This window comes from Manacus vitellinus, unplaced genomic scaffold (assembly GCF_001715985.3).
Source record: "Manacus vitellinus isolate BGI_N305 unplaced genomic scaffold, ASM171598v3 scaffold_28_pilon, whole genome shotgun sequence".
In the NCBI taxonomy this organism is placed as follows: Eukaryota; Metazoa; Chordata; class Aves; order Passeriformes; family Pipridae; genus Manacus; species Manacus vitellinus.
In genome coordinates this window covers 9,529,321-9,554,825 of record NW_021940122.1, presented here as the reverse complement: position 1 = coordinate 9,554,825, position 25,505 = coordinate 9,529,321, and the positions used below count along the sequence as shown (strand labels likewise).

Sequence of the window (25,505 nt, the reverse complement as noted above, 5' to 3'; positions counted from 1 at the left end):
TAGCGTCAGCATTTGTTTAATGGACCTAGCTTTCCTGTGAAGGGACAGAGGTCCCTGCTCGATGTATCCACTGGGGTTGGAAGCCTTAACTTGGTGAAGAGAAGCAATAATGGGGAGGTATAGAGGTTTTATCTTTGTTCTGACCTCTTAGCAAATAATTACTCTCTGAGATGTAATAGGTAAAGATATAGGTTTTACAAATAGGCAACTCAGCTGTGACTGTTGGATACTTCAGCCTCCATACTTCTGATAATCTTTGACCTATTTTTTTGCCAGAGATAGAGTGCAGCACCTATTGAGAACACCCTTACTTGCTCAAATATGACCAAGCCCATAACATCCTTTCCTTCAGTGCACAGACCCACTAAATGATTTCTTCAGAGGCCAAAGTGACACTTTCCTTTCATGTTCTTTCCTACCAGGCTTCTTTTCCAAAAGACTTTGTACTATTTTTTTAAATAAATTTGTTGTAATCTCCAAAAAAGCTTTTTTTAGTTCATTGCTTTTAAGCATGTACTTGAAAGCTGAAGGCACTTTCCTCTCTTGTGCTCAAAAGCCTCTTTTAAATATTGCACATTGGTAAGTACAAAGAACTGCAAGACTGAACACAGACATCTCTCTGGTATGTTCCCGATCTCCGTGGTTCCCCTCTGTCCTTTCACCAACAGCACTGCTACCCTTTTCATTCCTTGATGTACTCCATCTCCACCCCTTAGCTTTTCATGAACCTGTCCAAAGAGCCTGGTAACCCTTTCCTCAAATTCATTCTTGTTTTGACCTCAGTCTATGAAGACAAACCTTGCACCTGTCTGTCCAGCTTCCCTAAACCCTCCAGCAAGCAGAGTTCAGTTCTTCTAAATGTGCTGGTTATTTTTCCAAGTGATCATTTTTTCATTTTTTCCCTGGCTTTCTTAGACACTTATGTTGTACTTCCATGCATTTCCTCTATTACCTTAATTTTTATGGAAAAACAGTAGTTTTGATATCTGTCAAATTGTGACTATCTCATTCTGGAGGGACAAGTTTTCAGCAGATAGCTGGGTATGCCTGCCTATGCCTCTGTCTCTGTGTTTCCTGCCTTCTCAACCATCCTGTGCTTAGTTTTCCTCCTTCATGGAGGGTCTGACCCATTCTTTCCTTTCTCCCAGTACTTCTTTCCATTCCCCCAATCTCACTACACTCCAAATTTCCTTAGAGGTTCTCAGATCCTCTGAAGTCATCTGATCTCACAGTTGGAGTCCTCAGTAACTTCAGTATCCCTACATTTCCCTTTTCTCTGCTAGCACATGATTTCCAAATGCTCTTAACACTCAATCAACTTGCAAATGTCTGTCAACTCCACAGTCCCACAGGTGCTGGGGCCCTTTATACCCCATCTCTGCAGGTTGTTTCATATCCAAAAGAGCCCACCTCTCTTTCCTTGTATTTCAGCTGTATCAAACACTTAAACAAATATTCTATTGTTTTTTAAGCTGTAAACTCTCATCCCTCTTCTTCCTCTGTTATTTCTCCACCATAAAAACATTCCTCTTTCTTGCTCTTAAATACATGGAACTACCGGCTTCTGTGCTGCCTACTCCTGCAAAACAAACCACTCTAATACTCCAACTTATCCACAAAATGTTTTCTCTTCTTCTGCACTTTCCTTTCCCCTTCAGGCACTTGTATTTCTACTTCTCTGCCTTCTTCCTGCACAACAGGTGCTCCCAGTCCAAAAAGACACAACTCGCTCTTCTTCAGTGTCCTGTGACCTTCAGGTGCTCTTTGTGTGTTTTCCATGTCCTCCAAGTAACTGTGCTATGCCTCTAGCATATCTAAGACTACTGCACATTTACATCCCCTCAGCTTTCTCCTCTGGTACAAATCCACCCCAGCTCAGACCTTTAATTTGTCTTTTAATTTGCAGGTCCCTCTAAATGCGCACTTTCTTCCCTTTTCTCTGCTTTTTCACATTCTTGGTGAAACACTCCCATTTTCTGCACTCTCACTCCAGCACTGCTGGACTCGCCTCTTGTTTTCAGCCAGACCAAGCTCACTATATGTCTGTTGAGCTGATAATTTGTGGTCTTGTCAGCCTACAAAAAATGTAGGGATATTCCTGGGAGGATCACCTGATTTCTCTCAAGATGGCAATTTTTGCACTGATTCTCGGGAAAGGGAGGGCTAATCTACTTACCAACTTGTATAACATCTTCTTCATGTTTGTACAGGCTTTTAAATCTGGATTTACAGCTATCCAGAATGGTGCCATTACTTTGAGTTCATCAGTCAAAGCTCGTTTTCTTTTTTTATTTTTTCCTCTTTATTTTAACACTTCTACAGAAGTGAGAGGATATAATGCAAGCTTCTCCCACGGAATACTTCACCACCTTCTACAGCAGCTATATTTCTTTATGATGAAGAGAACTTAGTTTATGCCTCTGATTAATCTTTTTTAATCACCCACTGTGATCACTGTGTGTGATGCAGAGGGTCTCATCAATTTTATGGTTATTAGAAGGTACCATGTGATGTGAAGAATCGTGTCTTACTCTTTGGATATTCAAGAAAGATCATGCTCACCATATGAATCATCATACATTTATGATATACAGAGACTGTTTTAGGTGTTGCACCTGTTCTTTCTCCTTTACTTCTCTATCTGCTGTTCTTGTTTTAATTGTGACCAAAGTTACTTTTAGGAACTAAACCTAGCTTTTAGCTCTGCTTCTTGGGCAGTGTTTTTACAGAATATGAGAGTTCCTTCATCAAGGCAACTTGGAGATTTCATTCTGTAATTACCCCCTTTTCTTCATTTAAAATTACCCACAAACACAGAAAATGGACTTTTTTCATGTTTGTAGATGCCCTGATTTTTTTTCCAGTGGCAGCCTCCAAAGAGGAATACATGTTCCCATACCTCTAAGTGCATATTGCAGGACTCTCCCTCCTGCTGGGCTGCCACCCTTGCTGAAGGACACCCCCTGAATTGTTTGCTTCTATTCCCAGCAGAAAGACATCATCTTCATTTTCAAACCAGGGTCATCAGCTGAGCACTGGGATAAAATTTGAAAAACCATGAATATCTGTGCGATAAAGAATATAGAGTTTGTGTATGTGAAGAAGAATAAAATCACTCTCTGCTGGGAACTGAAAAGTGTGTTTATGTAATTGAGGCAAGAGCAATACAATCAGCATGTGTTTAGCATCTCAAAGGGAAAAATTAGGCAACAGTTTATAGACTGCAGTAAACCCCTCCAACTTCCCAAGGGCAGTGTATCTACCTTAATTTTTAAAATAACTTAAGTTTTTCTTTTGTTATGATTAACTAGTTTTTAAATTCAAAAGCTGCTCTTTGCAATGTGATTGGGTACATGGTACCACAGGTCTTTGCCTAAACTATATGCTTAAATTCTGGTATCTGTGTTTGTGTCTTGTGAAGTGGATAATCCTGTTTGTTAAGGACATCACCCTTGCTCTCTTGATACCCCATAAAGTGCTGTGTAAACACCATTGCATCAGAAGTCTGAATATTTGTAAGAAAAGAGTATGGCAAGCTTACTGCAAGAAATAAGATATGTTCTCTCATGCAAAGGTCCTCAAATTAGTTTCCGAAAGGAGGACCATCTTTGCCTATGTGGTCCGATCGAATAGGATAAGGCTTTAACTGGACGGATTTTTGACTAAAGCCTGCAATACTTCTCCTGTGCTTCACTTAGGAAGAAGAGCCTCAGCAGAGTCTCTGTGGGTGGACCAGATAAGGGTCGGGTCAAGCAGAACAGGATCTGTGCTCTTCTGATTTTTGTGGGATCCCATGGTAGCAGAGGTACTGTTTGGGATTTTTTGAGGGTGTGCGTAATCCTGCCAAACTCTCTTTGTTTCCCTCATGAAAGCAGGGAGGGCCAAGCAGGTGTAGAGATCAATTTGTCCTAGACCTGTTGGCAAACATTTAAATCGCTGGATGTACATGTGTATGGTGCATCACAAGGAAGGGAGGCTATACACCCAAGATCTACAAGTGCAACACAGGCAGCTTGAAAAGGGAAACCTGGCTCTGCCAGAGGTGTTTTGTCCCAGACCTGGGAGTGGCAGCAAGCATCAACCACCTCTCCAGAGAATTGTGCATAGTAATGGTTGAGATTATGCCAGTGGCTGTTGTCTCAAGTAGCCTTTTCTCTGAGGGAGAAGGGGGTGAGTGGCACAGTCTTGGGATCACAGTCAGATATTAGCAACAAGGAAAGAGCAACCAGTTTCCAACCTTAGGGAGACCTTAACAAAGCTCTGCATGCTGAGAGATTAGTACCCCAGCTGAGGCTCCATTCCTGTCCCTTGTCATACCACAGAGGAGGCCAGTCACACCTGCCAAACCTCTTTAATTAACGACAGACCAGAACGGTGGCAGCATCCTTGTTGCAGGGAAAAGCAAGCATGCACGCATGTGTAGGTGTGCACATGCACAGAGTGTAAGGAAATCAAGAGGACATCTCCCCCATACATAGACTAGATCAACTCTCATCCCTGGTGATCCCCAGAGCAGTAGTATTTTATGAGACTGAGTAATTCACCTACTGTAGTGAAAGCAATGAACCCAGGCCAACCACAGAGCAGTCTTCTGCTATGATTCAGGTGAAGAACCCAAGAAGGAAGGAAACACAGGTCCCACAGCAAAGTGTGCAGCCTTTGCTCCAATTGCCACCCATCTGAACGGTGGAATAAGCTGCTGCCTCAGTCGTGTCCCACCTCACCATCCCTGCTTGGCCCACGTGGTTCCAGGCTGTTATAGGGTGGCAGAGTGGTCACTACAGCCTCAACAGTGAAGCGACGTGGAGCACTGAGACCTGGTGTCTCATCCTGGAAAGCAGTGTTATCATGACTGTTTGGAGAGGGTCCCGGTGGAGAGAGCTTCTGCCGGGAACGGAACCAGCGGAAGGCCAAGATAAAGGTGATGGCAATTAAATCCAGAATCAGCTCTGCAAGTTCTATCACAGAAAGGACAGAGGATCCGAACCAGAGACTCCACTGGTTCCCAAGCTGGGACAGAAGAGTCACTACCTGCAAGAGATGGAGGAAGAGCAGTGAGGACAGCCCTCATTCAAGACTTTTGCCTCCCTTCCTTTTCCCACTAGCAGTGCCCCTGTGGTGCTGGGAGGTTCCTCTCACCCTGCCACAGGAAAAGAGACTGAATAGCCAGCAATGCTGCTGGAACAAACACGTGGCATCGTGGGGGAATGGGTGGCTAGAGAAGACATGGTAATAAAGTATGTACCGTGAAGGCTGGAGACTCCCCATTGGTCTTGTAGTTCCACTCCTTAAAAAAGATATTCACTTTGGCAACTCCGTTCCTGTAAATGAAAGATGAGACTCAGTAACCCCAACTCCTCAATCCCTGCATTTCTTCACCTCATTCACCAAGTGTAATTTTCTTCTCTGTCTCCTTTTGCCCCCATCCTTCTCCCACACATACCACCCAGAGGCCTTTTCCCATCTCTGCAGTTCCCTCATTCTGCACTGAATGTAATCTTTGGTACTTACAGCACACTTCTGAGACTGCACTGTGAAACCCAATGTCGGTGGCAAAAGCTTCTGCCCAGCTATCCTTCCCACTGTTCCATGAGCACGTTCTGTGATTCCAGACTACATGGCAGGTGCCTGGGGCTTACTGTTTTCATACCAACATCTGACCCCTTTCAAATTTTTCACTTGGATCCCCAATCCTTGTTGAAGTCTCAGAATATATCTACTTGGACTCAAATCCACTGGCCTTGTCCACAGGTTCCATGCCTGGTCTCTTCCCATCATTGATTTATTCTTAACTCTGAAATTCCTAACACACACACTCCACTGGGATGGTTTCTGGTGTGGACACAATCTCTGTTTAGGGGCTCTCACCTCTTGGATGTGATGTTGTATTTGTTCTGTTGTGAAAGCACGTAAAAAACCCAGTCCTGAAATGAAAGTGCAATAAATTGTGTTACATGATCACAGTCACGTCCTGTAGGTTTAGTACCCTTTGAGGAAGGACTAAACAGGAGGCGGGAGCAGTGCTGAGGAGCCAGGACACCATCTCCTTACCTCTGAGACAGCAGAAGGCCAGCGGGAGTATCCAGCTGACAGCTGGTATTCTGTCATTCTGGAAGACAAGAGATTGTGTTAGCTGTTGAAGCTGTAGGAGCCACAAGGCCAGGTCTTGCCATTTCCAGGTACACCTGGAGATTCCCTCCCATGCTGAAGTTCTGCTCCCTTCCCACTGTGCAGAATGCACAATCCTTGGGAGCTCCCCCCTAAGCTGACCCTGACGTTCCTTGGTCATTTTGGCATCGTGATGGGAGATATACCATTTTGGGTGGCAGCTTAGTTATTGACTCAAGCTTTTGCCCTGGCCAGTGAATGCTTTCCAACACTTCTAGAAATAAAAAGTTTTCAGTCTTCCTGACTGATGATCAAACTTACTTGCAAGGTTTCCGACATTTGTGGAAACAGCCCAGCACATCAGCTTTGAATTCAGCCAGGAGTTTGTAATAGCAGTAGCCTGAACAGCAGAGAAAGTAAATCCAGGTAAGCTCACAGTGTCTTTATACAAAAGGTGATATGTGACAGTAAGGGGAATCCAGAGAACGTTTCCTTCCACAAGCTCCAAGGGACTGACAATCTAAGACAAGAGTGTCTTTTGGGTGCTCCCCCCAGGAAGCTCATTGAAGACAGTAAGATGTACTGGGACATGGGGTGCACCTAACAGGTTCAGATGGGCACGAGCTTTACTGTTCCTCCTGTCCACTTACCCCAAGACACGTGCTTTGTATAGTCACAGTACTCTGCTCCTTCAGGTAAGGGGTAGAAGTAATAGGCACAGCCACAGCGCTCAACCATGTTCAGCTGAAAGCAGGAGCGAATGCAGACCTGGGAGGCACATGAGGTGGAAAAGGCTCAGCAAGGAAACCAAACCCACTGCAACCTGTATCACATCATACTATTAACAGAGCTCCTGGACAAGCATGGCCCTTAGGGAACTAAAATATTTCGGGAAAGTAGGGAAACAAGCCAGCACAGGACTGGTGACAGTTACCTGTTCAGTGTAGCGGGATGAGTACAGATTTTGCACTGGCACGTCACTGCCATCCTCTGTGCAGTCACTGTAACTGCCCCCAAGACGCACAGTCATCTCCTGGAACAGCAAACTGTCATTGTGTAGAACAACTGGCACTGTGCTGTCCTCTTCCTAAGCTTCCATGCCACACACTGCTCAGCTATCAGTATCTACTCTTTATGCTTTTCTCAGGATGCCTCCATTTCTTTGTTCACTGATAAAGTGCAGCCAAATGCTTCTTGTCCATTAAGCTGCTCTTCCTCTCCCTCCACTCCATGTGATTAATCCCCTCCCTTAAACACACATTGGGTCTAGACAACCCATCTGTATCTATTCACCAAGTTAAACCTCCCCATAACCTCACATCCACAGCTCTTGCCCCTGCTGCTTCCTCACCTTTCTCATGCTGATGGAGGTCTCGATGCCAGGACGCACGTTGAAACCCCCATCATCCATGAAGGCTGGCTCATTCTGATCATGGACCATGACCCTGGCTCCTGTCACCGTGGACAACAGAGGGATGAAATCATTCTGTTCGGTGCGCACCACCAGAGAGAGACCTGAGGAAATGTCAGAGAGCAAGGGAGGTCATGGCTGGCTGTGGTGCGGGGGAGTAGGGAGAGCACAGTGGTTAGAAGTGAATCTGTAAGAGATAAAGGAAGAGATAGGCATCAAACAGGGCAGCACCTAAGCTTGGCAGCAATAGAGGGTGGCTGGAGGGAAGCCAGAGGCAAAGCTGGAGGCTCCAGAAGAGGCCAGAGAAAGCTGAATTTCATCACTGTAGCTTAGGAAAAGCAGAACTGGGAATTGGGAGAGATTTCATGGAGAGACTTGGAGTTGGATGGAAGAAAAGCCTGAAGATTTGGCCTCAAGAGGTTTCATGGAGTTTAGAAACACAAGCAGATCAGCTGCTGGAAAGAGGGAAACAGAGAAGGAGGAGGTGATGACCAGGCTTTCAGGAGTGCAGCACTATGGCTCAACATTTCAGGAAGGGCCAGGACAAATCCAGAGAGAGCAATATAAGGATGAGGCACTGATTGGGGAGAGAGAGTTCAGTGGGCAGCAGTGAGGGACAGCCATGTCCTCAAGACAGCTGTCCCCACATGGGCAAAAACATCTTGGGTGAGACAGAGCAGGGCTGTAATCTGCCAGTACCAGTATTAAGCACAGCAGGATGCCCATAACTCCTAAGGAAAGCAGAGATAAGTGATACTCCTTACTCATCAAAGAGTGCCTCTCACCCACCATTATTGATCCCAGGCATTGAGGATGTCCATAGGCTGCTGCTGTTGTCATTAAAGGTATAGCAGTTCCCATACAGGGGATGGTGGAAGTGGGTATAATTCCTGAGAGGGGAACAGAAACATTCACACGGTGTGAGAAGGACTGCAAGACCAAGAGGAAGGGCTTTATAAAAGAAACAACTCTGTTTTCTATCAGCAGGGAGAGGGGCTTACAGCAGATGGGCAGTATTTGTTGTGTAAACTCACCTGAACAGGGAAGAGCAATTAAAATGTACCGTAAAAAATGTCCTGGAGCTGGACAGGTTTTTACACCACATTTTTCATACTGCTCTTGAGGGCCCAAATTGGTTTTAGCTGTACTAGCAAAGATTGTATTATCTTCCTAATACTGAAGAATAGCTCTTTTAACCCCTTTTTCTCCCTTGCTGATGGGTGTCATTCCACTACCTCTACTACATCTTTTTTGACCAATAATAGCAGGACAAAAGTAGAATATTTTTTACTGTCTTTTTGTATCAACTCTCTCCTCTCCTCTTCCTGTATGTGGGCTGATATGTACCACTGTTACTACTGTAGAGAGTAAAATAAAAATACCTTTACACTGTACATTGGCACCCACTCTGGCATTTGTACCAGTGGGTAACTGGTTCATTTGTGTGAAACCCAGGAAAAGGCAAAACCATCCTTTGAGGTTCATAGTTTCAGATCACAGAAACTGTGGCCCTGATACACACAACCCACAGAAGAGACTCAAGAAAGATCATTTGAGACAATAGGAAGTGAACAAGGAACAAACCCACTTTGGAAAAGAGGTTCTTTAATGTGGGTTCCTTGATTCCCCTCAAACCCAGGCACAAAAAAAAAGAGTGTTTTCAGGAAGACTCAGTGGGATGTTTCCACTACTTACGCCTTGTCACATGTTGCGTCATTGAAGCGGCAAGCATAGATGAAATTCTCAAAGTCAGACTCATCCAGGGCTTTTGCATCAGGCACCTGTGCCAGGATATTGATATAGTGAAAGCTGTACCATTCCCGCACGGCATCCACTCCTGAGGAGTATGCCTGATGGAAACAGTCCTTGTTGTTTTCACTGCACTGTTGAGAAGGAAAAAACCAGCCGTGTCAGAGAAGTCTTGTCCAGGAGGCGAGGCTGTGCCTGTGGAAGAGCTGTTCTCCCTCAGCACAGGCAGGAGATGACTGAGGGAGTGAAACAGCTCCACAGGACTCCTGCACTTGACCAAAAGGTCATCAGCAGGATGTGAAAGAGCAAACCCAGGGCAGTTCATCGGTGGAAGGGAAACACTGGATGAATAAGCAAGGCTGAGTTAAACCCAGGAAGCAGAAAGTCGCAGTGAGGTGTGCAAGATGATCTGCCCATAAATTCTGCCTGGTATAAAACCAGGAGCTTTAAATTCTTGAGTGGGGAGCCCTTCCCTCAGGGTGTGTCCAGAAAAACTTTTGTGATCCTGTGGGTACTCCAGTTAACTGGCAAGTGATTAGCTTCAGTCCTTCAGTGTCTTTTTAAATGCAAACACAGATACCCTAGGGCGAGGAAGCTGCTACCTAGGAGCAAATGCGACCATGATTGCATTTCAAGTGACCCAGGACCATCAAATACTTTACCCCTTTGAAATATTGGGCAATGCTGATAAACTGCTCTCCAAAGGCAACTGCAAGGCTGATGTAGCCTTCAGGAAGGACAAAGTTTCCCTGCTGTACCTAGGAAATGATGGACAGTAACATGGACAAGTCTCCTTGGGGCCTGCGTGGACAGGGACAGGTCTTGTGGAGCAGGATTGCATTGGGTGAAGGATTCAGCTCTACTTCTATCTGTCATTAACAAAAGCCAGTGCAGATTAATCAGACTTCTACATAGGGTGGGCAAGGGTCTAACAAGATAGAAGTAGCTAGGCAGAGACTGGAGTGGGTAGGGCACAGGATACCTAGGGATCTCACCAGAACAAAGCCAATTTTCCAGTCATTCTTGTCCACTGAGGGACTGTTTTCTGGCAAGTTGACTAAGTTATCCCTCTTCTGCCTCCGCAAAGGGTGGCGCTGGACATGATGGAGCAGGCTCCTTGAGCTACGCTTTTGTGTAGACAGGGTGGACCAGTCACTTCGTGGCAGAGACATGTTGTAGTCATAAAGGTCTAGCAGTGTCTGATGGGTGATTTGGTCCAGCTCATCCAGCTTCTTTCGGATGGCGCTGTATCTACACAGAGGGGAGAGAGGACTTGCAGGTTTAGGGCTGGATGCACATAAACAGCTCTGAATTAGACATGCAGCAAAGTTTGCTGGGGTGATTCCGGACATTCCTGCCACCAGCTGTAAATCTCACCCTTTGCTGGAGGCTATCGTCCCTGTAGGAGTGAAGTAAATCTGCTTTAGCCCCGTGGCAGTTTATATTGCAGGCTGCTAACATACACCACCAAGTAGAGCTGCCTAAACTAACATGCCTTACTGTGAATGCCCTGCAGCAGCAAAGGCCTGTGAAAGGTGTTCTTTCCACAGGCACCACTACAGAAATGACCCCTCAAGGACCATGAGGAGAAAAAGAGTACATGCTTTTATCCTACACCTGTTAAAGTCAAGGCAGTCAACAGCTCTGGAAGTCTATTTCTTACCTGTATGGATTGAGGGTGCACAGTGTCACGGCTGGGAAAGTCAGCCTGTCAGAGTTCAGGTTGAGGTTGAGGTTGACAGGGTAGCTGAAGTACTCCCTGTAGAGGATCCCAAACTGCCAGTACATTAAGCCGAAGGTGAGAAAGAAGAGAACAGACCAGAATGCTGTCTTCATCTTATTCTTTTTGGAGCACACCAGGCGAATAGCCCCATGGATGGTTGTGTTGATGCAGAAGAACTGGAACAGCTCTTGGTAGGAACTGTAGAATTCGATGAGACCCTCCCGCTCCTCTTCTTTCTGCGGCTGCTCCTCTTCTTGCTTACATTGTCTCGTTTTCTCCCCTTCTGGCATCTTCCCTGCCTTCACAGACCCACCCTGCAGCACAAACTCAGAATTAGGGGGTCGCCCTGTAAGACCGTGGCTCCGGCTGGTTCCGCATCACCATCTTCCCCAAACCTCGGTGCTTTCACCCCCTCCTCCCTGACCCCCATGTGACACGGGGTAGATCCTCCCCCACCGAGCAGCCCCCGCGTCCCTCCCGCGGCTGCGCCCCCCGCCAGCCCGCCGGGGCGCGGCACTGACGCGGGACCGCGGTGCCATGCAGGCGGCGGACTGCTCGGAGCCGGGGCCGGACTGGAGCCGGGGCCGATATTTGCTCTCCCTGAGCGCTGCCGGCTCTCCCGCAGCCTCCCGGCTGGGCTGGGACCGGTTCCTTTCCATTTGAGCCAGCACCCCGCCCGGCTATGCCCTGCCAGCCCTCTCCCGCCCCTCCTGCCTGTCCCTCCTGCCTGTCCCTCCTGCCTGCCCCCTCCTGCCCCTTCCCCTGGGCGCCGCTCCCGGGGAAGAAAAGCCTCTTGAAACTCTCAAGTGTCGGCGGCCGGGGGACCGGGGACACGTCTGGGCAGTGACCTTGGCGGTGCCGGCGGGGGTCAAGGCGCGGCCGCCGCGCTGCGGGCGGGCAGCGGGGCCCCCCCAGTGTCCCCCGAGGGGAGACCAGCCCCGACCAGGTACGGCTGCCGAGCAGCCCGAACCTCCTCCTCCTCCTCCCACCCCCTCCGGCGGGGACGCGGCGTCCCAGCGAGCCGAGGCGATGCAGAAAGAAAGTTGGCAGCGCCGGTCTCCGGGGCAGCCGCAGGCAGTGCCAGCCAGGCGGGAACCCCCCCACGTCCCCCGCAGGAGCGGCGGGAGGTGAGAGCTCCTGCGTGGCTTTCATGGCCAAATTGTGCTCTCCAAGGGCAAAGCCGAGAGTTTTGAGTGAGATCTGCAAAGGGGCTGGGGCTGGGACAGAGAAGGCTAGGGGCGACTCGGTGATACACGAGTTACCGCATCGCCTTTGCTGGTTCCTTAACTAAAGCAATCTTTCGTATCCAGAACTACTCGGCCCAGCCATGAGGGGAAACTTGTTTTGCTGATCTATGCCTGGGAAATCAAGGCCTCCCGGCATTACCCAAAGCCTCCCTCGGTCCATGGAAATGAACACCCACAGCCAAATGTGACCATAAGTCTCTAACACCCCCCTATCATTATAAGCATGAAAGGTCTTTACCGATCTTTTCTCCCAGTGATTTCCTTTCAAACTAGCTCTCTCTGAAGTTTTCACTTATTTCTTTCCTTTCTGGATACGTCCTCCAGAAAAGTCCTTGTTCAGAGTGTTCTCTCACTGAATTTCGATCCTTATTGGAGTGTGCTGTGGTTTGGTTAGTGACTCAAAATACGCAGCCACTTTCACCTCTTCGTGTTGCAAAATACCATGCTTGAAAAGGGCAAGCCATACACTTTTGAGGCCAACAGTTAAGTGACAGTGTGCCAGGAACAGCCTTGTGACAGGTGCTTGTTAGAAGCCTACAGCCACAACTCGGAGCTTTCCGCTAGCTCCATTCTCTGACAAAAAAACAATGCAAAGCAAAAGCATTGTTTCTCCTGCAGTTCAAAACTTAGTTTTAACTCCAGTAACTCGTTTTTGAACTTTCATCAAAGATGAAAAGTGGGAGGGTGAGGGGAATGAGCTGATACTGTATCAAATGCCTATTACAAAGCAGCTTCCTCAGAGCATTACGACATCCAGCTCTGAGGCCACCTACGTAGGAAGAATGTGGTCCTATTGGAATGAGTCCTGAGGAGGCCACGAAGATGATAGGAGGGCTGGAGTACCTCTCCTGTGAAGGCAGGCTGAGAGGAGAGAGATGGAATTGTTCAGCTTGGAGAAGTAAAGGTTGCAGGGAGATCTTATTGCAGCCTCCTAGAACCTAAAGTGGGTACAAGAGAGCTGGGGAGGGACTTTTTATAAGGACATGTAGTGATAGGACATGAGGGAATGGCTTCGAACTGAAAGAAGGTAGGTTTAGATTATATATTAGGAAGAAATTCTTCACTGTGAGAGTGGTGAGGTACTGGAAGACATTGCCTGGAGAAACTGTGGATGGCCCATCCCCGGAAGTGTTCAAGGCCAGGTTGGATGGGGCTTAGAGCCACCTGGTCTAGTGGACAGTGTCCCTGCCCATGGCAGGAGGTTTGGAACCAGATGATCTTTAAGGTTCCTTCCAACCCAAACCATTCTACGATTTTATGATTACAAGTGTCCTTCTGTGTTGGACTGATAGTCCATGCAGCTCTGTATTCCATCTTGGACAGTGCCAGTAGGAGATGTCATTTAGTGGAGGGATGTGAGCTCCTCTGACTTGTGCCACTTGTGTGTTTCATGCATTCAGACCTGGATACTAACAATTATGCAGCATTGGTGCTTGCAATTACCAGTGTAACCTATAGAGCTATAATCCAGTCACTTCACAGAGAGCAACTTGTTTGACTTACATTATCATAATTTCCTGAAATTACTCGAACAGACTAATCCTCGAAAACTGCCTCTCTCTTACTGGAATTGTGACTCTATCTTATCGGAATGACAAAAATTATTTTGCCCCTGAAAATGCCCCTTCTATACTCATTTAAATTAACAGCAACCACAAAGCAACTACAGCCAAATTTGGTAGCACTTAGTTAGGCATTCTCTGATTTCCACTGTATTTAAAAAGATTTTAAACTGTCTTTTTTGAAGAAAATTAATTCAGAAACACAGTCCTTTTTGCTGGTGGGAGACAAAGGTAACTTACATGTTTTGGTTTCTTTTGACTTGAGGAATAATAAAAATTCAAACACCTGGACTGATTTGCTGTATCTGAATGACAGTCTAAAGCAATTTTTTCAGAATTTTGTCATGGCTAACAATTTCCATCACAATGTTGTTTTGGAGAACTTTTGGCCTTTGCTGTTTTGGACATGAATAGCAGATAATTAGGGTGTGAGTGCATGTATTGTATGTTTCATTTTTACATGTAGACATGATATACATCGTATATCTGCGTATCTCTACATACACATGCACATTTAATGCATATTTATTTTTCAGAAGACTTTACCCATATATTGTGTTTTTTAAAAAAAGAATTAATAAGACGCTTACTGGCTCTTTCACCATTTCCAGTGGCCATGACAACCATGATCCAAGCAATTCCCCTTTCCCTCTTTCTCACGCCAGTAAGCTGCTCAGGCTGTCGTGTGCTATCTGCTGTTGTGGGGCACCTCAGAGCACGGATCAGCCCTGAGGTGACTTCCAGTAGCTTCAGTCATGCGAATATCACGCTTTGGCTGTGGCTTTGTAAAAGTCCCTGTGTTCCCATGGTCACACAGATGTGCTGCAAATTGATTGCCAATGCACAAAGGAACCAAAAATTAATTTTTAACATTACTACATACACAATTACCACTTGATTCCCCAAATACTTTAGAAACAATGCAAACAACAAATCTCCTGTTGCCAGCTCAGCTCCAGTTTCGATCTCCATTAGAAGAAGATCAGAATTTGCTAACTCTTCAAGGTTTTTTGTTGGTTTTTGTTTGTTTGTTTGTTTGTTTTGTTTTTTTTATTACTTACCTCTTCCCAGCTTCTGTGCTTTTTTTTCCCCAGTATGTGCATGAACTGGATCACTAAAGGGACCATCTTGACTCAGATTGTCAGTCATAAATGGTACCTTTTTCCTCAGGCATGGTTCACTGTAACAGAAGATATTGGCATGGAATTATTAGTGCAGTTTGCAAAAGCAACTCCTCTTGATAATTTAGGTGATTATATGCACTCCTGTCTCAAGTTTCTATCATGCAAGAGTCTTCTGAGCATTTTGCTCATCCACGGCTTTCTGGATATTTCCATGTATTGACCTATCAAGATGAGTCACACCTGATGGAACTGGTTTTGACACTGATGGTTATTGCCCTCACTCCCATTCAGGCTCAGCAATTATGGGATAATTTGTCTTCTGAAATCCCAAGTCTTGCATTAGGGTGGAAGATCTTCCATCAGGCACTACAAATCCTTTCTGGAAGTTTTGATTCGTAATATTTACTTTGCCTCTAACAACATTCTAAATCCAAGGAGCTTTATACTGAAAAGATCCCTGTCACTAGGTTTCTTCTCTTATGAAATGGGAACTGCCCTGTTGTTCTGGGCTGTGCTTCTGTATATTACATCTTCACAAGCTGAATGCATGATTGCTTTTTATTGCTACTGAACAACCTTTGAGTAAACATGAATCATTTTTTATGGCACCAAATTTGAAATGCTTCTTTACCAACTACATCTATTATCTGCCCAGGTAGGAATGTGATAACGATCTGTAGTACACACAGTGTTTTAAAACAGAACAAACTTCTTTTCAACACACTGCTACTCTGATGGGAAAAAAAGTCTCTCCCTATCTGGTATGGATTCCAAGTGTAACAAATTATACATGTTTTTGAACTACTTGATAGACCTTTGATCAGTTTAATTCTTTTGTGTACCCGTATGAGCAATTGTATTTTTCTTCTGCTGCAAGGTAGAAGCCAGTGATTATTTCTGGACTATTTCTGGATTATCTACCTCTGTTCGTATTTTTCTGCATTAAAACTAGCAGCACAAACTGCCACGGTCTGAGGGGGGATGGGGCCGTGACACAGCACGGACGGGTCAGGAGACAAGGTGGAGGTGCAACTAGAATACTTTATTGAGGTGTCCAGAGGTTTTATGGGTTTAGGCGGGGAAAGGGCTAGAGCTTGGGGTGGAGCATGAGACAGACAAACGGGGGAACAAATCGGGGTAGGGACACAGGCAAAAGGGGAGGAAGGAGAGGGTGAATGGTAACTGTCTCCTCTCTGCAGCTTCTGCAGCCTATCAGAGAGGGGAGCAGGGAAGCAGGGAAGCAGGGAGCAGGCAAACTTGGTGCAAGCCCGAGCATGCCCAGCCTGTGCACTGTGTAGTGTGGATACAATGAAACCACATAATAACACTAAAGTCCATATAATAAAGTCCTGTCAATTGCTGTATGTTTTTCTCCACACCTGGAACCTCTCCCATCCTGAATCTTGTTCCTTCACAACAAACGGTCAAGGAACAGCATCGTGGATGTTGCTATATGTTTAAGTGTGAGGTTACACATTGCACCACTGTTGTCTTCAACAGGGAGATATTTATGCAGGTTGCATGGACTCCCTTGAGGCAGAGGTGGTGATCTCTAAAGAGGGTCGTTATTAAAAAGCCATCAAGGATTTGCAAACTAATCTAATGGGCCGTTGAATGCCTTCTGCCTTGCTGCTGATGTAACTTACCAGGAAACAGTGACATCTGTCCCAAATAACCAGTGATACCACAGCAGCCAGAACATGTCCGTGTACATACTTCCATTCCTTCGAGTCCCAAGGAGGCTGATTTTCAATATCTTTATTCATTTTTACCTTGTAGGAGCAGAGTGGCTGCAAAGAGCCATTCTGGTGAAGCAAAAGGGAGCCCTGGGGGAAAATCAAAGCAATATGTGTTATCTCTATCTTTCAGCATGAAAGATGGGACACTACCAGGTAGTGGTATCATACGAATATCATACGAATATCATATTGTAGGACTGAGAAAATCCTGCTGGAAACTATGTGGAGGGAACCCAGTCTCTTTTCCTAGGAGAATGAAGTCTCTCACAAAAAACACGACTGGACGCCAGGAGACTCAAGTGGATCTTCTTCCGTTGCTGCCTTCATACTATAATGCAGTACAAAGCCTGAAGGAGAGCCTGGATAGTGGCTACTCATGTTCTACCTCAGCTGGAAAATCTGAATTAGCTTCTGAAAAATGTAGCTGACTCCCATCTGTTGTTTATATTGCAGGACAAGGGATATTGCTTCCTGGAAATGCATCAGTCAGGGTGCTGAAGAAGCCCAGTGACCCAGACCCTTTAGCCATTTTACTCTGTGTCCAAGTCAGCTGCCATCCTTGCTACTCATGACCTGTCATCCTCCATGAGGGAATCACCGAGCATCGAGAACAGGCTTTCAAACTCTAACTTTGCTGCATATTCCCTCATGTAGGATCACTCAGCCAGGATGATAGCTCCTCGGATACTGATCTCAGTCTGGTCCTACTTCAGTGGGACCAAGTGTGGAAATGGCAGATGAAAATTCCCGCCCACTGGCACATCTAAGCTAACACCCATCTGGAAGCTGGGTGAGCAGTTCAGGCTGGAACAGCAGTGAGCAAAGCTATAGGACTGATTTCTCTGTTTGCTTTGTCTTGAGGAGCAATTAAAATGTGGGCAATCAAGATGGAGCCTCCTTGAGGTCCCCTCACCCTACCCTGCTCTCCCTAGCTGGTGTCTTTAATTTCCTCATTCCAGCCCTAACAATATAACCATTATCACAGCCACCTGACTCCTGGGGCCTCTGTCCCCACCCCTTTCGTGATCTCTCCTACCTGTTCCTGGAAATTGGAGGCAGAAGCAGCCACCTCGGACCAGTTTTTCTTCCGGCAGCTGCTGCTCCCCAGCCAACAGAGATGACAGGGCAGGGGCTGGTCACCCTGTGAGCCCAGCACAGCACCCGGCACAGCACAGCTTGAGGGACACAGGTGCTTGCTGCTGCCTGCCTGCAGCTTTGTAAGAGCTGACAATACGACAAACTTGCTTATGTTCAGCTTGATTTTTGACACTGCCACATGTAATCCTCCAAATGCCCCCTCCAGTCACTCCCATCCCATTGGTTTCATGTTGCTTCTGCTTCTTGGCTCTGCTCTGGTCATGGTGATTTCTCCTCCTCTGCAATATAAGCCAAAACTTATTTCCTTTAAAGAGGATCCAAATGGAATTAAAGCCTTAAGAAGAGAAGTCAATCTATGAATGCCATTTCTTTTATGAGTAAGGCCAGATTTCATGGTCAAATGGCTTAAGGGAGCACTCCCCACTACGCCCTTCTCAAAAGGAAGAGAAGGCAGGATCACCTCCCTTTCCCATCTCCTTTTTAATTGTTCTGATGCATTCAATTCATTCATCTGCTTGAGAGGCTTTATGTCTTCCCTCACAAGATCTCAGACTAGCAATGATGGAATTGTCTGGAAATTGTCTGAAAGTCCTGGAATGGTCCATGAGGCAAAGAACCTAATTTTTTTCAAGATGCAGCTTGATAAATTCAAGTTAAGGACTAGGTGACAGGATACCCTTTAGTGTTGTCTTGGTTTTTATAATGAAGTCATCTGAGATTTATCCTCTGTAGGACCTGGAATGTCTGGATCATTGTCTTAATTTTTTCTCTTTTTTTCTTTTAACTCTTTCTCTTAAGAAGAAAAGCTCGGCCAACCAAACATGAATCTTAGTCAAGCCATGTGACCACTTCTAGTGATATTGAGAAGAGTGAGATTTCATCATTATATTTCTTTTAATCCTGTTACCTTTTCTTTTAATCCTCTATCAAGACTGCAGCTGCTTCAGGTAAATCTCACATATCAAAAAGGTTATATTCCAGGGCAAATTTTGGAATCAGGAAGCAGTTTTCATCAAGTGAAAAACATAGGTTGTGTTTTTAGAGAAACAATCTTCCCCGTAGCTTGAAAAACAGTCCACTTCAAGGACTCCAAGGCCTTTTGCCTTCCAAATCCTCTGCCAGTAAAGAATCTCAAAGTATTTGCCTTCTGGTATGAGGCTGTGCATATTTATCAGCTGAGGCAATTGATCTTTTGTGCTAAGGACTTAATAAGGTCTTGATGGTATTTCATGGGAGGGCAGGTCTGTGAGGATGATTTAGGTATGTACAAAAGTAAAAAAGAAGGAGAAAAAAACAATTCATAAAGAAATCAATACTAAGCAAACCTGGGACTTCAGAAGTGTTTGAAAAAGGGGGAAAAGAACATGGTCAAAAATACATTTGAAACCAGGGGAAGTAGAGGAAGATGAATGGAAAGAACAGTAGTAAAGGTACTAAAAAAAGGAGAAGGAAACCGTGCCCTCCTTCTCAGTGAACTGCTGTGGTGGGAAGGCCTGCATTGCCCTGTGACACTGAAATATGTGCTGGCAAGTTACATATCTCCTAGAAGATGGCACAAGCAAGACAGTTTGCAGCATAGGAGGCTGAATTTAGTCCACAAACTCTTAAAACAGTGATGTACTGCCTTTCTTGCCTTTGCAGTCATTTTTCCTTCCTTTGCTGCACCTTTTTATATTTTCATCTTCATCCCCTGAATTTACTCTCTGTCACCCTTTGCCATCCTTACTAACTGGGCATGCTCATGAAAAATGGGGTGAACACCTTTTTTGTGGGACACATAAACCATTGTTCAGTGGGGTAAGGGAAGGTACAAAAAAATCATCTATCAAAAAAAGCTGGAGCTGTCTACAGCTGGAAAATTAGAGAAGGATGTAAACTTTGGTATGTTGCATATAGAAAGGCAGCAAGTCAGGTCAAACAAAGCTTCAAGGAACAACTAGCAAAAGGAATCAAAGCTAGCATTAGATCTCTCTTGAGACACATCAGGCACCTGCTAGATGTTCTGAAGGGCAAAACAGTGATCAGGCTGTGTGAGGAGCTCACAGCAGAGATAGGGCCTTTGCAGACACCTCTGGAGCTGTGCTGAGCATTGAGTGACCAGATCAGCCAGATCAGCGTGGCAGAACCCATTCTTCGGCAGGGTGGGGCTTGCCAATGGACATGTCTGAAGCTGAAGCAGCTGTGGAAAAGGCTGTTAACACACTGACAAAGTGAACAGTAACAACTCGCTGGAAGCAATGGCATTTGTCCAAGAGTCTTAAAGGATCCCAGGAGTAAAATAGCTGAACTGCTCCAAGCAGCGTGTAACCCAATGTTTACTGCCAGCACGGTACCTGAGGAGGGGAAAGGGGTGAATGTGGTGCCACTGCAGGTGGCCAGTTTGTCCAGGGCCAGGTGATGGAAGGGTTTCTGGGACTTATTTGGGCTTCAGATGAAGATAACATGAATTAAAAGATGAGAGGTAAGTACAGCTAGAGTCTAAGAGAGTCTGGAGCAGCCTGGCACACCACTCCAGGGTCCCCAGCAGGCTGTGAAATCCATACTGTCATCTGTCAATCTGAGGGAGGTGTGTGCTCTGGTCGACCTCCTGAAGATTTGGATGCATGTTTGGATGAATGTTGCCTGGTAACACTGGAGCCAGCTGGGACCTGTGGAGTGGTTGGCTCTTGCTGCAGGACATAAGGGATGTTGTGGTCCAGGCACTTTGATCCAGCTAGCGGTGAAGGGGACAGCAGCACTGACAGAGGGGTATGTTTGTGTCAGCACCAGAAATAAAGCTGCTGCTTGTGACCTTCTCCTTTCTCCTTTCCTGATTCAGAAGGAGCTCCCAATGCTGCAACCATTGCATCTATCTGGGGACATGGGTGGGGGGGTCCTCATTTCTCTTCTGTCTCTCCTCACTGGGGACTGTTGGCAGCTGCTGCTGGTCCTGGAGGCTGAAATCAACCCTCTCCACTCCAGATGGACTTTTTGAACTTCTCCAGAGGGGGCATCTGCCATACTTCAGCATCTGATCATCACTCATTGAAGGAGATGCACAGGAACCCACCATTCTGTGTGCTGGGAGAAGCTGAATTTTCAACTGATCTGGGAGGAGGAGCATGTTTTGGCAGTGTGTAGGAGCTGGACTCATGTGACACATCATGCTCTGGAGGGAAGCAGGAGTCCATGCTTTTGCCTGGGACACAAGTTAGGGGTTGTTGTAATAGAGCTAGAGGCTTTGGGAAAATAAAAGCCCAATTATTTTTCCTTTGTCCATTTCCCTTTTCTTCGTTCTCCTTTCTTGTGGTTGGTTGTTTTCTTGGTTTTGTTTTTTGTTTATTTTTTTGTTTTGTTTTGTTTTGTTTTTTTTTTTTTGTTGTTGTTGTTGGTTGGTTGGTTGTTGGTTTGTTTGGCTCCCATGCTCTCTGTGAGCCACATAGCAGCTGAGCTTCAGCTGTGTTCATAAAATGCTTCCAAACTGGCGTAGTTAGGCTGCTGGATCTATTTTTCTAGCTTAAACTGAATGAGCAGAGTGTATTAGGGAGGGTTCGAAACATACCAAATCTTGAAACCACGACATCGCTGAAAGCTCAACAAAAACCAGTATTTATTAGCAAGAGGTGGCCAACAAAACAAACAAACCCAAAGGGGAGGAAGGAGGAGAGAAATAAGCCCCCAGCACGACCTCCCCAGTTACCCAGCTGTTGCCCAAACTAGCATGCCTATAATTACCCATAGCAGAAGCTGCATCCTTGGAGAGTCAGTAAGTTCACAAACTGGCAGGTGTCCCCATCAAAGGCAACGTTGTCCTTGAGGTAAAGCTAGCTCTCATCCAAGAAAGAGCCATCTGCTTTTATACAATTGACTGAGTGACCTCAACCTCCCAGGTGTGGCCAGCACCACCCAGCCAGAGGCCCTCAGTCCCACCCCCTGGTTATGTAAGTGCATCTCTTCTGCACACGTGTGGCTTTCCCTGCGCCTGCGTACTGTACTCAGGGGGGTCTTTTCCAAACGAGTCTGGGGGCGTCCTTCATCCTCCTCCTCCTCAATCTCTCCTTCAGGAGAGATTGACCTTGGAGGACAATTAGCCAATCACAAAACACCAATTAAAACAGTTTACACAAGAAGCTCTCTTCAAGGACAACTTTCCCGTTTATCAGTGCTTGTTTTCCCATAACTTGGCAGGGAAAGAGCAAAACTTTCACCGGTGGTGGGGCAAAAACACAGACCAAAAGTATCAGTATAATTAACCCCTGATACAGCAGAGGCATAACCAAACAAGGAGAACGTATGGGGAAAAGATAATCTTGAGCTTGGCTTTATTGTTTGCAAAATATCTGCTCTTTCAATATCAGCTTACAAGTTTTGGCTTTGTCCAAATCCACAGTACAATGCATCCACACCTCTAAGTAATCTTTGTTGGCCAAAGAGCAAAGAGCTTAATCTTGTGTTTTGCAGGTTGACAAAATGTGTATAAAATCTCATGTCTTATGTCAAACAATTCTCCTAAAGAGCTATTTTAAAACGCCTACATTTAATACTTATTTGTGTTGACGCATTGTGCCTTATAAGGGGTTGGTCTGCCCAGCAGCTAAGCAGATGATGACCAGCCTACTGCTTCTCAACTCACGTGGCCAGGCAGCGATGCCATGTGGCACTTAGCCACAGCACATTTGACCTTGGGAGGCAGAATGGCTGTCTCTCAGGGAAGCAGAACATCTAATATTACTAATCCCTGTCTTTCTAATGCAATCAAGTTTATATTTGATGCACTTTTAGTCCCGGTGGCATTTTCTCTAGTAAGTGTTTTATATTTAAAATGTAAGGAGGAGCATTGTTGTTAAACAACAGGTCACCTTGTCTACAGGTAAGTATTACTTTTTCTGCTTTAGGGTAGCTGCTTTACTAGTTTTTGTGGTTTAAGTTCAGTTTGAGACCTTCAAGGACACACCAATTGTGGGCTCCAGTGGGGAGCGTCAGAGAGTAGGGAGTCAAGTAAAATCAAGTGCCATAATGTATTTCTCTTTATGAGGAATATGGCCACTCCTAATACGTTTGTTCCATCTGTCCATTATTTTTCCTTCTTTCCATATCAGTTTATGGGCCAAAAAGGCAGACAAACCACCAGCTCTCATTTCATGTGTAACGCAGGCCTTGGAATTTGACCCAGTGTCTCTTTTAACTGATGCCATTAACTTTTTTAAAAAAATATTATTAAAGGACAGCTTGAAAAAACTATTGTGACCTTTATTGGAAGACCTTGAAAGGCAGTCAACCCCTTTTATTGACTGATGGCTAGGACAATCATCCTCACTGTTGAGTATATTACTATAATTACTATTATTATTATTCTACTCTGAATGTGCCTAAACATGACTTGCAGCTGTTGATTCTCATTGTGCCTTTCTCTGCAGGTGACAGTGCCACCAGTACTCTGTAATTTCTGTGGTGCAATTGAGAGACGAGAGTAATGCCTCCGAGTGCCCCCTGCAAGGCATTTTTTGATCTTACTAATTGATCCTGTCCTTTCGCTCTGGACCATCTCCAAGCTTTCAACATAATAAAAAACCCCGTGGGTGGCTGCTCAGTCAGTGGGTGTTGCAGCTCCAGGCTTTGCTGGGCTTCCAATTCCGCATTGTCAGTCACAGGTGACAGTGACTTCTCCAGTGGTTGCCAATGAGGTTCCTGCTCTTGTCAGCTTGTCCTTCCTTGCTGGCTGCATGGGAGCCAGCTGTCACATACCCACCTCTAATCTGGGTGTGTCCGAATCCAGCAGGCAGTCAAAAAAGCTTCCGTGAGTCCTGACCCAGAATAGCAGCCTCTGGGAGCAAGGGGACTGGTATTGACACCAAGGGTCCCTTGGAACTCCTCTTCCTGAATCCTGGGTGGTTCCCGCCTCTCTGTGGGCTCAGCCAACCTGTTCACTGGCCTTGGAGCCCTGCAGTAGGCTTGACTTCACAGAGTGGTGTGGGAGGTGCACAGACAGAAGACAACCATTGGAACTAAAAATGTATTGGTGATGCATCAAAAATGAAGAGGAAAAGATACGAGCAAAACCTGCTTGCACCAGCAGTTACACTCTGCCCCTAGTTGCTCTTAGGTGTTCCCACAGGTCAGACAACTCAAATGGATTCATGGATCAACAGCATTGAGGCAGCATGTTGGTCCAGGACCTGAGGAGGCTCCACTAACATTACTGAGCATCTGCTCTTGTTTGAGTACCTTCAGCTGTTCAGGTGACTTGTGCTCCTCTGAAGGATTCCCTCTTCTTTAGCTACTGAGCTTGCCATTTGCAAATTTCATCAACAATATTTTTTACAGTTGTATTCCCTGCTGCAAATACTAAACAGCACAGTTATTGCAGAGAGGCACACACTGTCTGCAGTGATTGCTACTTTTTTTGGACCATGTATTTTTGTCTGTTAGCTAGCAATTAATCCATATAATGCAAATTACGGTCTATTCATACACTATTCACTTCTTCCTTAGAATTTACAAATTTCTTCGTTTGTTTAATCTGCACCAGTGCTTTCATCAACTAAATGTATTATTTTGTCAAAGAATGAAGTCAGGTTTGTTTCCCACAATGCTTTCTTTTCTTTTTTTGAATACTAAGTTGTTCATATTATTTTAATTGTTTAAACATCTGTTAGCTGACTTGTAATAACTTCATGCTCTCTTACCTATGATTGTTACTACAGAACCATCTGACAATCCGGTGTCATATCACTTTCTCTCTCTGAGCAGTGGCACCACATACTCTTCCAAGACTGGGAACTTCTCTAGTATGGGAGAAGCTGGGAATCTTGGGATTTCTCCAGTATGCCAGGATTTTTAAATACCTAAATCCATTGAGCCAAGTGCCTCCTCAGCCAAATTTTCTATGATTCTGAGATGCAAATTTTCCTGGCTCCTGATCTGAAAATACTTATGCTTAATAGATGCTGTTAAAACTTTCCTTAGTTTGCAAACAGATGAGGAAGTTGTTTACTATCCTTATGTAGTAGAAATACACAAATCCTGTTCTTTCTGTATACAAACAACTACTTTCTCTGCATCAAAAAGCCTCCACCAAAAATCTTCATTATCAACAGTTTTACCCATATCTGCCCAGGAAGAGCCTAGGCTGTTACTAGTATTTTTAGTTTTCAAAGTGTTTGAAGAAAACTGCTTCCAAGTGCCGTTAGGACTTGCAGCAATCCAGTTTTTCCAGGTTATTTTGAACACTCCTTATCACCTTGTATGCTTCATAAATTCTCACTTTTATTGTGTGCCATATACCTCCTTTCCATCCACCCCTCCCTTCTGCTTTTTTTCCCCCCTGTTGATTTTATACAGGGAATTTTGAAGTGTTAACCTTCAAATTCCCTGTTAGGCAGAAAAGGTACATTTAATCATGTCTGTCTTTTTCACAACTACAGAACCACAGATCTCCTCCATTTCGTAAACTTCTAGCAGTGAAATATCTATTAAAATTTTTATTGTAGCGTTCTCCTGGAGAGTCATATTTCTCTGATTGCTTGATTTGCCCATAACTTCCCCTACCTGAGGATTTACCATTTTGAAATATCAATTTTGCCTACTTATATGCCCAACTTCCCACATAAAATGCTTATACACATAAATATATTACTTAAACACCTGCCTTGTAGGTATTAACCAAATGTACTTATATATAGCTACAGATACGCACCCACATACATGTTGTATATCTACTTCCAACATGTACACATACATACATGTACCTGTATACACACATGCA

General features: G+C 45.2%; 1 protein-coding gene across 2 annotated transcripts; it reads right to left on the bottom strand.

The window, feature by feature from the left end:
- Positions 1-4,332: 4,332 nt before the first annotated feature.
- SCNN1A (sodium channel epithelial 1 alpha subunit) lies at positions 4,333-11,300 on the bottom strand. Of its 2 annotated transcripts, none has more exons than XM_008924585.2 (12): positions 10,932-11,300; positions 10,264-10,519; positions 9,215-9,402; positions 8,309-8,409; positions 7,460-7,623; positions 7,043-7,141; positions 6,759-6,876; positions 6,430-6,508; positions 6,052-6,109; positions 5,869-5,924; positions 5,246-5,321; positions 4,333-5,031 (listed from the first exon to the last, which is right to left on the bottom strand). In XM_008924585.2, exons 1-12 carry the CDS (start codon positions 11,279-11,281, stop codon positions 4,705-4,707), a joined length of 1,872 nt encoding a protein of 623 aa, XP_008922833.1. In that variant the 5' UTR covers positions 11,282-11,300; the 3' UTR covers positions 4,333-4,704. The 2 variants fall into 2 exon arrangements, with proteins under 2 accessions (XP_008922833.1, XP_029816508.1); XM_029960648.1 differs by having other exon boundaries at positions 9,215-9,300; positions 10,932-11,296.
- Between the last annotated feature and the right edge of the window lie 14,205 nt (positions 11,301-25,505).